This window comes from Aptenodytes patagonicus, chromosome 2, assembly GCF_965638725.1.
Source record: "Aptenodytes patagonicus chromosome 2, bAptPat1.pri.cur, whole genome shotgun sequence".
NCBI lineage: Eukaryota > Metazoa > Chordata > Aves > Sphenisciformes > Spheniscidae > Aptenodytes > Aptenodytes patagonicus.
In genome coordinates this window covers 143,055,531-143,070,009 of record NC_134950.1, presented here as the reverse complement: position 1 = coordinate 143,070,009, position 14,479 = coordinate 143,055,531, and the positions used below count along the sequence as shown (strand labels likewise).

The following is a 14,479-nucleotide window of genomic DNA, read 5'->3' as shown; positions in this document are numbered from 1 at the left end:
CCAGCAGGCAGCTAAACACCACGCAGCCATCCGCTCACTCCCCCCACAGTGGGATGGGGGAGAGAATCAGGAAAAAAAAGTAAAATTCGTGGGTTGAGATAAAGACAGTTTAATAGGACAGAAAAGGAAGGGAAAATACTACTACTAATAATAATGATAAAAGAATATACAAAACAAGTGATGCACAATGCAGTTGCTCACCACCCGCCGACCGATGCCCAGCCAGTTCCTGAGCAGCGGTCACCACCCCTGGCCAACTCCCCTCAGTTTATATACTGAGCATGACGTCACATGGTATGGAATGTCCCTTTAGCCAGTTTGGGTCAGCTGTCCTGGCTGTGCCCCCTCCCAGCTTCTCGCTGGCAGGGCATGAGAAGCTGAAAAGTCCTTGACTAGCGTAAGCACTACTTAGCAACAGCTAAAACATGTGCGTTATCAACATTATTCTCATACTAAATCCAAAACACAGCACTGTACCAGCTACTAGGAAGAAAATTAACTCTATCCCAGCCAAAACCAGGACAGTATCCATCCCTTATTCTATACCATCTACGTCATACCCAGGTCCCCACACTTTCCAACACATTCCAATTAATCACCGCCACTTTTCCTGTCTTTTTATATATACACACAGATATCATTCCCTTAGTCTATGGGCCGTCCCTATAAAATGTCCATTAAGTTCATTTAGTCCATGACTTTGGGCTCCGTCTGTCATAACAGTCCTTCAGGGCAGGAGAGATGCTGTGTGGTGGTGGATTATTGCATGCTGAAGCCAGTTTTGGTTCCATTATCGCTGTGCTTGTCTGGTTCTATCATCACTGCACTTTGCTCGGTTCCATCAAAGTTCATTCTTCATTAATCTGGGTGATTCTTACTGTAATACTGTTAATATGGTATATAGCCACCATAGAAGTGATGATATACAGATTATACAGCAATTAACTTCATACAATTTAATTCATTGGCTATTCTCACCCAAAATAAAATCCCCTTGAGGTACACATCAGACTTCCCCATCCTCCCGCATCACCCACCAAGTGCACCCAGGTCCTTGAGCAAAAGCAATCCCACGGATGGGTTTGCCTTTGCCCGAGACAGGAATAACCCAGACTGTCTTCCCCAGCATATTTTTTATGTGCACTACAGGGACTTTTTCCCCTTCTACAGTACGTAAAAGTTTTGACTGGGCGGGCCAGCCTGATTGGCAGATCCCCTCGTGTTGACTAACCAGGTGGTCTTTGCTAAATGTGTGTCCCAATGTTTGAACGTCCCACCACCCATTGCTCTCAGCGTAGTCTTTAACAGTCCATTGTATCGTTCAATTTTCCCAGAGGCTGGTGCATGATAGGGGATGTGATATACCCACTCAATGCCGTGCTCTTTGGCCCAGGTGTCTATGAGGTTGTTTTGAAAATGAGTCCCGTTGTCTGACTCAATTCTTTCTCGGGTGCCATGTCACCGTAAGACCTGTTTTTCAAGGCCCAGGATAGTGTTCTGGGCAGTGGCATGGGGCATGGGATATGCTTCCAGCCATCCGGTGGTTGCTTCCACAATTATAAGCTCATGGCGCTTGCCTTGGTGGGTTTGTGGGAGTGTGATACAATCTATCTGCCAGGCCTCCCCATATTTATATTTCAGCCATCATCCTCCATACCAGAGAGGCTTTAACTGCTTGGCTTGCTGATTGCAGCGCATGTTTCACATTCATGGATAACCTGTGCAATAGTGTCCATGGCCAAGTCCACCCCTTGATCACGAGCCCATCTGTATGTTGCATCTCTTCCTTGATGGCCTGAGGTGTCAGGGGCCCATTGACCTATAAATAATTCACCCTTGTGTTGCCAGTCCAGATCCACCTGAGCCACTTCAATCTGAGCAGCCTGATCCACCTGATGGCTGTTTTGATGTTCTTCAGTGGCCCAGCTCTTGAGTACATGAGCATCTACGTGATGGACTTTCACAACCAGGTTCTCTACCCAGGCAGCAATATCTTGCCACAGTGCGGCAGCCCAGATGGGTTTGGCTCTGCGCTGCCAGTTGCTCTGCTTCCATTACTGCAACCACCCCCACAGGGCATTTGCCACCATCCATGAGTCAGTGTAGAGACAGAGCACTGGCCGCTTTTCTCGGTCAGCAATATCTAAAGCCAGCTGGATGGCCTTTACTTCTGCAAATTGGCTCGATTCACCTTCTCCTTCAGCAGTTTCTACAACTTGTCGCATAGGACTCCATACAGCAGCCTTCCACCTCCGATGCTTTCCTACGATACGACAGGACCCATCAGTGAACAGGGCATATTGCTTCTCATTTTCTGGTAGTTTATTATACAGTGGGGCCTCTTCAGCACGCATCACCTCCTCCTCTGGCGATATTCCAAAATCTTTGCCTTCTGGCCAATCCATGATCACTTCCAGGATTCCTGGGCGACTGGGGTTTCCTATTCGAGCCCGTTGTGTGATCAGTGCGACCCACTTACTCCACGTAGCATCAGTTGCGTGATGTGTAGAGTGGACCCTCCCTTTGAACATCCAGCCCAGCACCGGCAGTCGGGGTGCCAGGAGGAGCTGTGCTTCAGTACCAATCACTTCCAAAGCAGCTCGAACCCCTTCATATGCTGCCAGTATCTCTTTTTCAGTTGGAGTATAGCGGGCCTCGGATCCTCTGTATCCCCGACTCCAAAACCCTAGGGGTCGACCTCGAGTCTCCCCTGGTGCTTTCTGCCAGAGGCTCCAGGTAGGGCCATTCTCCCCGGCTGTGGTGCAGAGCACATTTTTTACATATTGCCCTGCCCGGAATGGCCCCAGGGCTACTGCATGAACTATCTCCTGTTTAATTAGTTCAAAGGCTTGTTGTCGTTGTTCAAGGCCCCATTTGAAATCGTTCTTCTTCTGGGTCACTTGATAGAGAAGGCTTACAGTCAGACTGTAATTTGGATGCATTCTCCAAAAACCCATAACGCCTAAGAAAGCTTGTGTTTCCTTTTTGCTAGTTGGTGGAGACATGGCTGTTATTTTGTTGATCACATCCATCAGGATCTGATGACATCCATCTTGCCATTTTATTCCTAAAAACTGGATCTCCTGTGCAGGTCCCTTGACCTTACTTTATTTTATGGCAAAACCAGCCTTCAGAAGGATTTGCACTATTTTCTCCCCTTTCTCAAAACTTTCTTCTGCTGTGTTGCCCCATACAACCTTCAATGTATTGCAGGTGTTCTGGAGCCTCACCCTGCTCCAATGCAGTCTGCATCAGTCCATGGCAAATGGTGGGGCTGTGTTTCCACCCCTGGGGCAGTCGGTTCCAGGTGTACTGGACGCCCCTCCAAGTGAAAGCAAACTGTGGCCTGCACTCTGCTGCCAAAGGGATTGAGAAAAATGCATTAGCAATATCAACTGTGGCATACCACTTGGCTGCCTTTGACTCCAATTCGTATTGAAGTTCTAGCATGTCCGGCACAGCAGCACTCAGTGGCGGCATGACTTCATTCAGGCCACGATAGTCTACTGTTAGTCTCCACTCTCCATTGGAGTTTCGCACTGGCCATATGGGACTGTTAAAGGGTGAGCAAGTCTTGCTGATCACTCTTGGCATTCCAGTCATCAAATCAGCTTATGGATGGGAATCAGGGAATCTCGGTTGGTGCAGCATTGCTGCCGGTGCACTGTTGTGGTGATTGGCACCTGTTGTTCTTCAACCCCCAGCAACCCCACAACAGAGGGGTCCTCTGAGAGACCGGGTAAAGTGGACAGCTGTTTAATTTCCTCTGTCTCCAAGGCTGCCATACCAAAAGCCCACCAGTACCCTTTTGGGTCCTTGAAATACCCTCTCCTGAGGTAGTCTATGCCAAGGATGCACAGAGCCTCTGGGCCAGTCACAGTGGGGTGCTTTTGCCACTCATTCCCAGGTTGGTTCACTTCAGCCTCCAATACAGTTAGCTGTTGGGATCCCCCCGTCCCTCCAGAAATACAGATGGTTCTGCCCCTTTATAGCTTGATGGCATTAGGGTACACTGTGCACCGGTGTCTGCTAGAGCCTTATACTCCTGTGGGTCTGATGTGCCAGGCCATCGAATCCACACAGTCCACACACAGTTGTCCCTTTCCTCCACCTGGCTGGAGGCAGGGCCCCTCTAGTCCTAGTCACAGTATGTGTTACTCATTTCTTGTAAATGCGAATCAAAAGTCCCTTTCTTAAGATCAGAAGTAAAATCAGCCCCTCTACTCTCTCTGGGGAACTGCCCGCTGGAAACTGGAGCAGCAATTTTCCTGGAAGAACCCCCTTTTGTGATTTTCCTTGCAACTCACATACCCGTGCCTCTAGGGTTGAGGTAGATTTTCCATCCTACTTCCTCATGTCTTCTCTGTGGTCACGCAGGTAAAACCACAGGTGGCCTGTGGTGTGTATCCACTATATCCTCTCTTGAGCAGAGGGACATTTGCTCATAATGGCTGAGATACTGGTCCGTACAGGTGGGAAGTAGGACATATCCTCTTTGAATTGCTGGAACTCCTGGGACAGTTTTTCGGACAGTTTTTCCACAGCCGAGATGCAGGCCTGTAGGGAGGAAGAGAGACTTTCTTCGTATTGCCGGAGTTGACCAGCCAATTCATCCACCATTTGTTCCTCTCCATCTTTCCAAGTCATTACTGCCAATGAGTTGACATATGATGACGGTGCGCTCCGTACAACGTCCACCACATGGGTTGTGTGCACTTGACTTCATCTGGATCCTTGGATAACTGCTCATTGTTCAGGTCATCATAAATCACCTCCAGCATTGCTAGTTCCCTCAGGTACTGGATACCTCTCTCCATGGTGGTCCACTTGCCTGGGTGACATATGACATCTTCCTTGAAGGGATACCTTTCCTTCACGCCTGACAGAAGTCGCCTCCAGAGGCTGAGGGCTTGTGCCCTTTTTCCAATCGCTTTGTCAATGCCCCCTTCCCTGGAAAGGGATCCCAGCTGCTTGGCTTCCCTACCCTCTAATTCCAGGCTACTGGCCCCGTTATCCCAGCATCGGAGCAGCCAGGTGACAACGTGCTCACCTGGATGATGGCTGAAATCTTTTCGCATATCTTGCAGCTCACTCAGGGATAGGGATCGGTTGGTTACCATCTCGTTTACGGGTTCTGCCTCTTCCTCCTCCTGTTCTCGTGATGGCCCTGGTTCATCTTCATCTCTTACTAAACAAGTTGATTTTCTTGTGTATTTCTTCTTGTGTATAGGTGTGACTGATACCGGCATGGGTTGGTTCTCTGGTTCAGCCACAGTGCCTGTCACCGGGGTTTGAGTAGCTACAGTGCTTGTCACGGGGGTTGGAGTAGCCGCAGTGCCTGTTGTGGGGGTTGGGGTAGCCGCAGTGCCTATCGCGGGGGTAGATCTCTGGATGGTATTCTTAAATAGTTGTTTATTCTTAAACAAGACCTGAACCATGTTCAGGAGACATAGCAGCAGGAACATGTTGGTTTGAACATCCCAAGGATATTCAGAATTCTCAAAAGCTGTTGTAACTAGCCTGAAAGAGAAAGGGAAGGTGAAGGAGCAGGGGAAAGTGTCCCCCACATCTCCCTCATACATTGGTTCCCCAAGGAGAAAAGGTAGTGAGTGTAATTATTAATAGTTTCCGAAAGGAGGCTCCCAAGGTACGGAGGTGACGGCAATGCTGAGTACAAATACCAGATTAGTCTCATGACCAAAAATTTTATTACATCATAAACCAGTAGTGTTACACAGTGCAGCAAAATGATACCCTTGATCCAGCTCCCAGAGGTGATAGACAGCACAGCAGGGAACATGTACAGCAAGTAAGGTGTTACATAACACAGCTTTGAAAGCAAGCATGACAACTTTGAGAGTAAATTAGTCAACATTGTGACCAGCGACAATTAAACCAATATGATGAATGCTTACAACAAATTTGCCTTAACACGGTCTGGTCAGGTCTGTCATTATCTCAAACCCTTCGTGCCCCACGTTGGGCGCCAAAAGGACTGTTGTGGTTTAACCCGGCAGGCAGCGAAACACCACACAGCCATTCGCTTACTCCCCCGTCCCCAGCAGGATGGGGGAGGGAATTGGACAAAAGGTAAAACTCATGGGTTGAGATAAAGACAATTTAATAGGACAAAAAAGGAAGGGGAAAAAAAAATAATAATAATGATAAAAGAATATACAAAATAAGTGAAGCACAATGCAATTGCTCACCACCTGCAGACCAATGCCCAGCCAGTTCCCGAGTAGCAGTCATTGCCCCCTGGCCAACTCCCCTCAGTTTGTGTACTGAGCATGACGTCATATGGTATGGAATATCCCTTGGGCCAGTTTGGGTCAGCTGTCCTGGCTGTGCCCCCTCCCAGCTTCTCGCTGGCGGGGCATGAGAAGCTGAAAAGTCCTTGACTAGTGTGAGCACTACTTAGCAACAGCTAAAACATCAGTGTGTTATCAACATTATTCTCATCCTAAATCCAAACCACAGCACTGTACCAGCTACTAGGAGGAAAATTATCCCAGCTGAAACCAGGACAGAAGTTTATCTTAAGCTTTAGGTTTCTAGTCATCGTGAGTATAAACAAAAGCTTCCAAATGAGGGTCCATTTCAAAGTGTGCAGCACCACTAACCCCTTCTGTCCCAGTAGCTTATGGAGGAGCAAGCTTCCTCCATCACCTAAAACAAGTACTGACTCTGAACTGACTTAGATTGGCAAGGTTATCTATTTCATTGTTGACAGTTTAATGTTTGTTTATCTTTCCTACTAGATGAAATGTTGGGTTGTGTAAGGAATGACTACTGCTCAGGTTGCGTTCAAGTCAAATCCAGTCCTTCCTTTGAGAAGGAGATGGAGTGTCTTTTGCCTGGCTAAATGCTTAGCTGTTTTACATACTCCCAGGCCAGAAAACAAACAACCCCACCACCCAAACTGTCCTTCTGTCAAACAGCCACAACCTCAGGTTCTCTGTAACAACCATGATCTGCAACATTCAACTCCAGCACAGGTCAGATCTTGAGCAGCACAACTCCCCTAAAAATCATGGAATAATTTAGGATGAAAGCGACCTCCATACAGCTAGCTCCATTTAACTCTTATGATCAGTTGAACACCAAATTAGCATTTAAAGCTTCCAGTGCTCTCCCTTCCCTAATAACAGTGTAAGCTTTGGATTTTTCTGGCTGTGTGCTGAGTATGGAGGGTTGAAAGGAAGACGTCAGGACTGCAATCAGAAATTCATGTCTAATGTTCTTGGCTCTGACATGATTTGTTAAGCACTTTTGAACAAAATACTGAATTTTTCTGTATGTGTGCTTATACAAAATAGAAATCCATATAACAAACATCTTACTCCTAGAGATGATGTGACAGCTATCAGTTTGCATAGCATTTTATTGCTATAAACAGTAAAACAAATTAGATTTGATTTCTAGAGGGCAGAATAAATAGTCTTTTCTTTGTTTTTAAAACAGTAGAAGTTTTAGGATAGACACTTAATAAGGTCATATTGGTAGGCCAATATCAAAGCTTGCAAGTCTTTTGGGTCCAGCATCCTATCTGCTGGCATTTTCTGTAAATTATATTGACTTCTTCTGTAGGGCAGGTTTTTTTTATTTCGTTGTTGGTTTTGCTTCGGGGGTTTTGTTGGGTTTTTTAAGGTTTGTTAACTGTGTTTTTCTATAAAGCACTATTTGGCAATGCATATATTGCCATATATAATAGACCTCACCAGCCAGTCATGCAATTCCATTTCAAATTGGAAAGCAACATGAGTAATACTTTGAAATAACTGGGATAGGAGTGTTTTTTAATCATCTAAGTCATGCCTTTGTTGGACAACTTCTGAAAAGGCACAGGGGGAACAAAAGATGGAGTTTCATCAGTTTATAAAAGGAATTATATGAAGTAATTTCCCCTAAACAAGCCTGGACATAATGACAAAAAGTCCCACCAGCCTTATGGGTTTCATAAATGCAAAGTAACATTAGGTGGAGAAATCCCACTAATCATTCAAAAAAATCTCTTGTTGTTTTAGCCTTAATTCAAGTCAACCTGACCCAAAGAATTATATTGACATCTATTAAGAATTGCTATTTTAGATCTACCTGAACCAAACTCTGAAACTGATTTTATTTATTGTTTTATTTTTTGTTTTCATTTCTTAGTAGGTCATGATGGTTCTAACTAGCCTTAGCTGCCTGATTTGTAGTGTCTAAATTTCTGTTCTTCTGTTCTCTTTAGATAAATACAGGGCACCGATCGCAGTTGACTGTATCAAGTGCAGAGGTGGGAAATGAAAGGAGTCAAAATTTGGAAAGCAGCCCTTTCATGTCAGATCTTCTGAGTGACGTACCCTTTGCCCTAGCACCACATGTGTTAGCAGTACAGGGCACCCATAATGACGTTCCTGACCGATTGCTCACCTACGACATCAATGATAATTTATCAAGATTTTGGTATGACTTTACACTTGAAAATTCAGTGCTTTGTGATTTGTAATGTTTTCTTTATTTTTTCTCTCTGTGTCAAGGAACAAGTCTTAAGGTGAAGATAAAGACTTATTTTAATCAGCTTAATATTTTGGGGGCCTGCCACTGGTATATCAGATGCATTGGATCAAAAGGATCCAACTCACAACTGTGTTATATTTCTTAGCTTTAAGTGAACTGTAACTTACTATGTTAAATATTCTGTTTATCTCCAAAGAAATCAAGCAAAATTATTTCAGCCTGAGTAGGAGACTGACTGTTGGTATCTACTTCCAGTAGGCAGGCTGCAGACACAAACATTTCATAACTTTAAGATGAAGTCTACGCACGTCTGCACTGTTTTGTTACTTCACTCAGATACTAAATACATAGATCCCGTTACACGTGCTTCTTTAAGATCACCTCTGATCTTCTGCAATAGAAGGCAGTATTAGCGCTAAAGCAACGCTGCTTTGCACTACTGGGCAGACAGCTTTCCAGTTAAACCAAGTTTTAAAACTCAGAGTTAATTATGAGTACTTAAATAATTATGAAGACTTAATAGAATTGGTTAAACTTACCAATTTCAAAGTGAATCGGTTGCTCTGCTCCCTTTCCAGTAGATGGTATTTTTGTCCATCTCATTTTGTGCCTGGAGAAGTCCTCCCTGCCTGCCTGTTGGCTGCTGTTTGTTCTCATTACCACATGTGTTCCTGATTTATACATAGATCAGCTTTTCCATTTTAACCTCTTTGCCCCCTGAAGAAGGAAATCTCAGGACACGTACTTTTAATGGTCACACCCTTCTTTTTTTAATTTGTGTGCCAGAGATACAGATGGCAATGTTTAACAACAGGAAAACATTACATTGTTTCTTATGCAGCTAAATTAAATGGCTAAGTACCTAAACATGCATTCTCACAGACCACTGTGTCCCCTGCTCACAAGCTTTGAGCATGTTTTTCCCGACTAAAACCAGAGCTGCTGTTGCATGAGCAACAGCTCTCTGAGGTAACATCATGATTTGTGATGAATAATGATCTGTGTCACACAAAAGACTACACTTGTTTTCTCTCTCGGGGTAGAATATTTATATTGTGCCAAATGTTAGTGGGTATTTTCATATATTTTCTATGTTCTGCTAGCTTAAAATACATATATTTTCAGACTTGCGTCCTCTTACAGTATTTGAGATAAATACTGTAAATGATGGAGAAATTACATTGTGAATACATCTTAGGTTGTTAAATATTCATGTTTTGTATTTTTTAAATGTATGTATTTAATATTTTTGACAGCTATGTTCATAAATGTTTTGCAGTTATTGTTTCAGGGAAAGTATCTGTGCTGCACTCCAATTAAAAAAATGCTAAATAATAGTGAGTTATTTTTTGTGTGAAAGTAATCGCTCGGCTTCACCTCTATTGTTTACTATAGCTGTGACCATTCAGACTTCATGGGAGCTTGAACGTGGAAATTCAGTTTGGAAATCTTTTCAGTATCATTTAAAAATCGGGGTCCTTCTAATCAAATATATCACACTTTCATCTGCTGTATTCTGCATACTGTGTTGGTGACTTGCAGTGGTTTAGGTGGCATCCATGACACTGCTCTGAGGATAGTACGGCTGTGAGCTGGGAAGTACTCGGACCTCTTAGAAGGAAGAATTAATTTTACCAAGTTGTTTAGAACTGTTTTGTGTGTTGAGTTTTCTAGTTAACGCATACCTGAAGCACTAAATTTAATTTTCATGATTGTTTTATATTTAATCATTAAAAAAGTAACCATCCTGCAAATAGCATGTTTCCATTCAAATTGTCCATTTCGAATCTGAAATGTTTCTGCAGCTCAGCTGGTCTAGAAGCAGAACTGCAAAACACTGTTGAAGAGCCAACAAACTCACTATACTTGTTCTTTCCTTGCTAGCTGACTTAGCATATAATTTTTGGCATTCATTTTTTGTTTAAAGATAGATTATTTATCTGAAATAATCACATCTTGTCAGAATCACACTCTGTTACACTCACAAGCCAATACGCTGTCCTTTCAAAAGAAAAGAAGAGGCAAAGCAGGGTGGGGAGGAGGTTGTATTCACCTATAATGAGAAATACGGTTGGTAGGTTAAACATTTGACTGCATCCTTAACCATATTCCGTAAAGGGTAAAATTTACACCTAGCAAGAGTACCAGTAATGAGCACTGGGAATGTGTCTCCTGACTGCCCTCTCTTTAGCAAGGGCTGGGGCTCAAAGCTCTCCCTTGCTTGACATCATCCATAAAAAGTGGATTGAAGCCTAATGGTATCCAGACAGCAAAAGTGAATTTATTCCCACTGGGATAAGAAAAAAAATACACTTAAACTGTTATAAAGCAGTAAGATTTATGGATATTACTATTTGCCCACTAATAACATGAAGATGGCACAAAATCTCCAGAAAATTAAAGATTTCAAAGAGTCTTAGCTCGTATAAAAATGTGAATTGCTAGTGTAATTGCTAGCGTATGTTTACATCATATGCTAAGTGATTATTGCATAGAATATATGTGAATATATTGTCAACAAATACTGGATGGTTCTATATATTGTCATTCAAACATTTGACCACCGATGAAGGAATATAGTTAATTTAAAAAAAATTATAAACTATTAAAATATAATCAGTATTTATAGCAAAATAGTAAACGGCCCTGGCTGTCCTTTCTTTCTATTCTGTATCTAAAAATGAGAACATGAGTAGAACTGCTTGCTTTGTGTTATGCATATGGATGTAAATTGTTTAGACAGAACTGAAAGGTATTTCATAGCTGATGTCATTAACAGCAGAATTAAGACAGGTTGTCAACTCCAGAACTAATAATGAAAGGCTGAGCTGTGATCCTGGGCCAGTGAAGTGCTGTAAATGGGAGCTTTGTCACTGCCATTAGTGGACATATTAGTAGGCCTGCACTCCTTTATTTAATAGTCTATTTAGAGTTACTTTGTTTCGTGGGAGATTCTGAGTTTTGTTTGCAGTTCTCTACGTTTTCCTTGCAAGAGAGGTACTCTGCGTTGTGTGATAGCTTCCTTATGGAACTTTCTAATAAATCAAACATAACAAGACACTTCTTATTTCCTCTGGAAAAGTTGTAAATACAGGCTCTGGAAAAGTCTAATTTGAAATGTAGAAAAAGGGGAGTGAAGCCCACATGCTCAAAGGTAAATCAAAGAATAATTGCATCCAGAGCAGCCCGACAGAAGGCTGATTGGGAGCTGGTCCCTACAGACAACTCCCTGGTGACAAACTCAGAAGTGGAACCAGACAATGCCGTGTCCGGCAGGTCAGTCAAGGAGGTGGTTACAGATCCAGTTTCTGATGTTTTCTGTAAAGTATGATCCAAACCCTGATACTACAGTACTGCAGCTGGCAAATGCATACTTGTGTGGTCACAGATGAGAGGTTTTGACCCTAGAGCAAATAAAGGAAAAAGGCAAAGAGCTTATTCAGTGCAGTAATTACAGTATCTCAAAATAACACAGAGTTTATTGCATTTTTAGCTGGAAAACCTGTTATGTTCACAAAAGCACTAAAGCAGCCTCCTGGGCAAGATGAGTGGGTTGTTCTGAACAATAGCATAAAACTTGCGCTTAAGAAACCATTCTCCTCTCCTCCCCATCACCACCCTCTTGTTATGACACAATAATTCATCTTGCTTTGGGTTTTCTCTGCTCAGCCCTAGTGAGTATGGAGAGGAACCAGAAGTGCAACTCCTAGGGGTAAGTCCTTCCCTTCTTGGGTAACTGGAACTCTTCTACTGATGACAGGGCAATTCCAGATTAACCAGATTTCCTTTCGAAGCCAGAGTGTGTCTGTTACAGCAACAAGAGGCAGAAAATCCTCCTTAAAATCCAAAGGTAGGCTCCTGTTTAGTGCCGTAGGAAGAAGGTGGTTTAATAAGCCAAGCTGGGTACGTTCAGCCCACCTGCTGTGCTGCATCTCTTCATCAGCGTTAAGCTTCACATTCTGTAACGAGCTTGCAAAGTCAGAAGTAGGTACATTAGGCCTGATTTCTTCCCATCAATATGTCAAATTCCTTAAACTAAGGAAAATTATTGATCTCCCTGTGCCCTCCATTGAGACCATGTTATTTCTTTACCAGTTAGATACTTACGTCCTTTGATTCTCCTAGAGAACTACCTCTTTCTTTTCAACATCTTCCACAGAGATGAGACTGTTTTCTGAAAAGAGACCTGGGCTTCTTTCTGCAAAAGGGATCTGTTTCCATAGACACTTTCTTAGCCTTCCTTCTGTCTGAATCACAGCCATCCACAAGAAGAGATGTAAGTATTCATGCTTACTGGAAGGGGAGAAAAGTCGCTACCTTGTTCCCGTTGTGTTGACAGTCAGTTAACTGGGAAGCGTTACTGCCCATAGAACGAAACTGAGATTTTTGTCAATTCAGAATTTCACCATTTTTAGGTGCCAGGAGTTAAAGAAGGAAAGTTGATCTTCTAGGCATGGCATCTTACTGCCTGTTTAGTTCTGGAGCACAAATTTTAGGTTCTGTGTACAGGTATGTGAAGTTTTTCTTTGCACTATATGATGCTAATGAGTAAGACTGTTCTAATTCTCCTGCATATACTGATGTACAATCTAAAAAGCAGTAAGATCCAAAGCACTACTTTGACTTCTGTGGGTGCAGTCCCTAGTAAGACAACTCTGTGCGCAGAATTTTTTTTTCCTCCATGTATGAATGGTTTTAAGCATTCAGTAGAACTCCCCAAAAATAATTTAAACTTTATTTTCTGAAACATACTAATGGAAAGCTTTTCCACCTTCATGGTGAGTGCTACAGATCTGGCTATTCTACACGCAATTACTTTGAGGCCATTAAAAATTATTAGTTTTTTACAGATATCTACCTAGTATGAAATGGCAAGAGTTCTCATATGTTCATTATTTCCTTTAGTTGTATAGAAGGAAAAATACGTAGTAAAATTACATCAAACTAAGGGGGGGGGGGAGGACATTTAAAGCAGTTTTCATTGAACATTATTTCTGTAGTAGCTAACTTTGGCTGTAATGAAAATACAGAAACTAAATGAAGTGCAGGTGGTAAGAATATGATGACACTATCATACTGGTGATCCGAATCAGAAGTAAATTGGTACAGTGCCCCATAGTTTCTTTTTTTGTGTACGTGTAGTAGATAGCACAACGGTCCCTAATGCTAATGCCTCTGTATGTTAACATAAATAATGGGAGAGTAATGATGGATCACATACTCCTTTCAACATCTCAGAGCAGGTATTTGTTTTTAGTCTGCAGCCTTCCATGCTGTAGTCTTTCTAGACTGTTTTACCAGAAAAAGACAGTGAATAGTCTATTAAAGTTTGCTTTCTGATGAGGTATCAGGGTCGCTCGAAGAGCTTTGCTGTATCACAGCTCAGTGGTTTGTCAAATACATCCCTTCTACAGAAGCAAAACAGTCTGAGCATGCTGCATGGTTCATATAATAAACCAGGAGTTGTAAAGCTTTCAGCGTTGTACTGCAGGTTATGATGAGATGTTGGAGAAGGCTTTTTTTAATTCTGTGGCAAAAGAGAGTATCTAGCGGTGGAAGTGAAAGTTATGATGACCCCAGAAGGATGCAGCAGCTGTAGAACAGGGAAAAGAGAGGGCTTAGTTCTGCCAGCCAGTTCAATTCACTTTTCCTTGCTGCAAAGATAAAATAAACTCTTGAGATCAAAGATCTCATTTACAAGGCTGTCCTCTTAAGCCGGTCGACACATGCACTTCAATAACAGAACATAAAAGAAACTGCTCACAAGCAAACAAAAAAAAAGATGAGCCTCAATTATAAACATCCCCCATCCAACTGTTTGTGGATATCAGCATTATGGTTAGAGTAGCCACTCACGTCCAAATGTTCATATAACTGTTCCCAGAGGTCAGCTTTGGGCATCCATCTAAATCTCACTGGAAAAGAAGTCTGAAGCAGATGGGCTCAGAAAACAAAGACTCTGGTGAAATGGACCATC

General features: G+C 42.7%; 1 protein-coding gene across 5 annotated transcripts in view; it reads left to right on the top strand.

Moving 5' to 3' along the window:
* UMAD1 (UBAP1-MVB12-associated (UMA) domain containing 1) overlaps positions 1 to 9,837 on the top strand; it is an 87,156-nt gene extending 77,319 nt beyond the window's left edge. For all 5 annotated transcript variants that reach the window (XM_076331442.1, XM_076331445.1, XM_076331443.1 and 2 more), the window contains one exon: positions 8,234 to 9,837. In XM_076331442.1, the coding sequence (XP_076187557.1) occupies positions 8,234 to 8,491 (258 nt within the window). In that variant the 3' untranslated portion in view covers positions 8,492 to 9,837. The remainder of the gene's footprint in view (positions 1 to 8,233) is intronic.
* Positions 9,838 to 14,479: the final 4,642 nt, after the last annotated feature.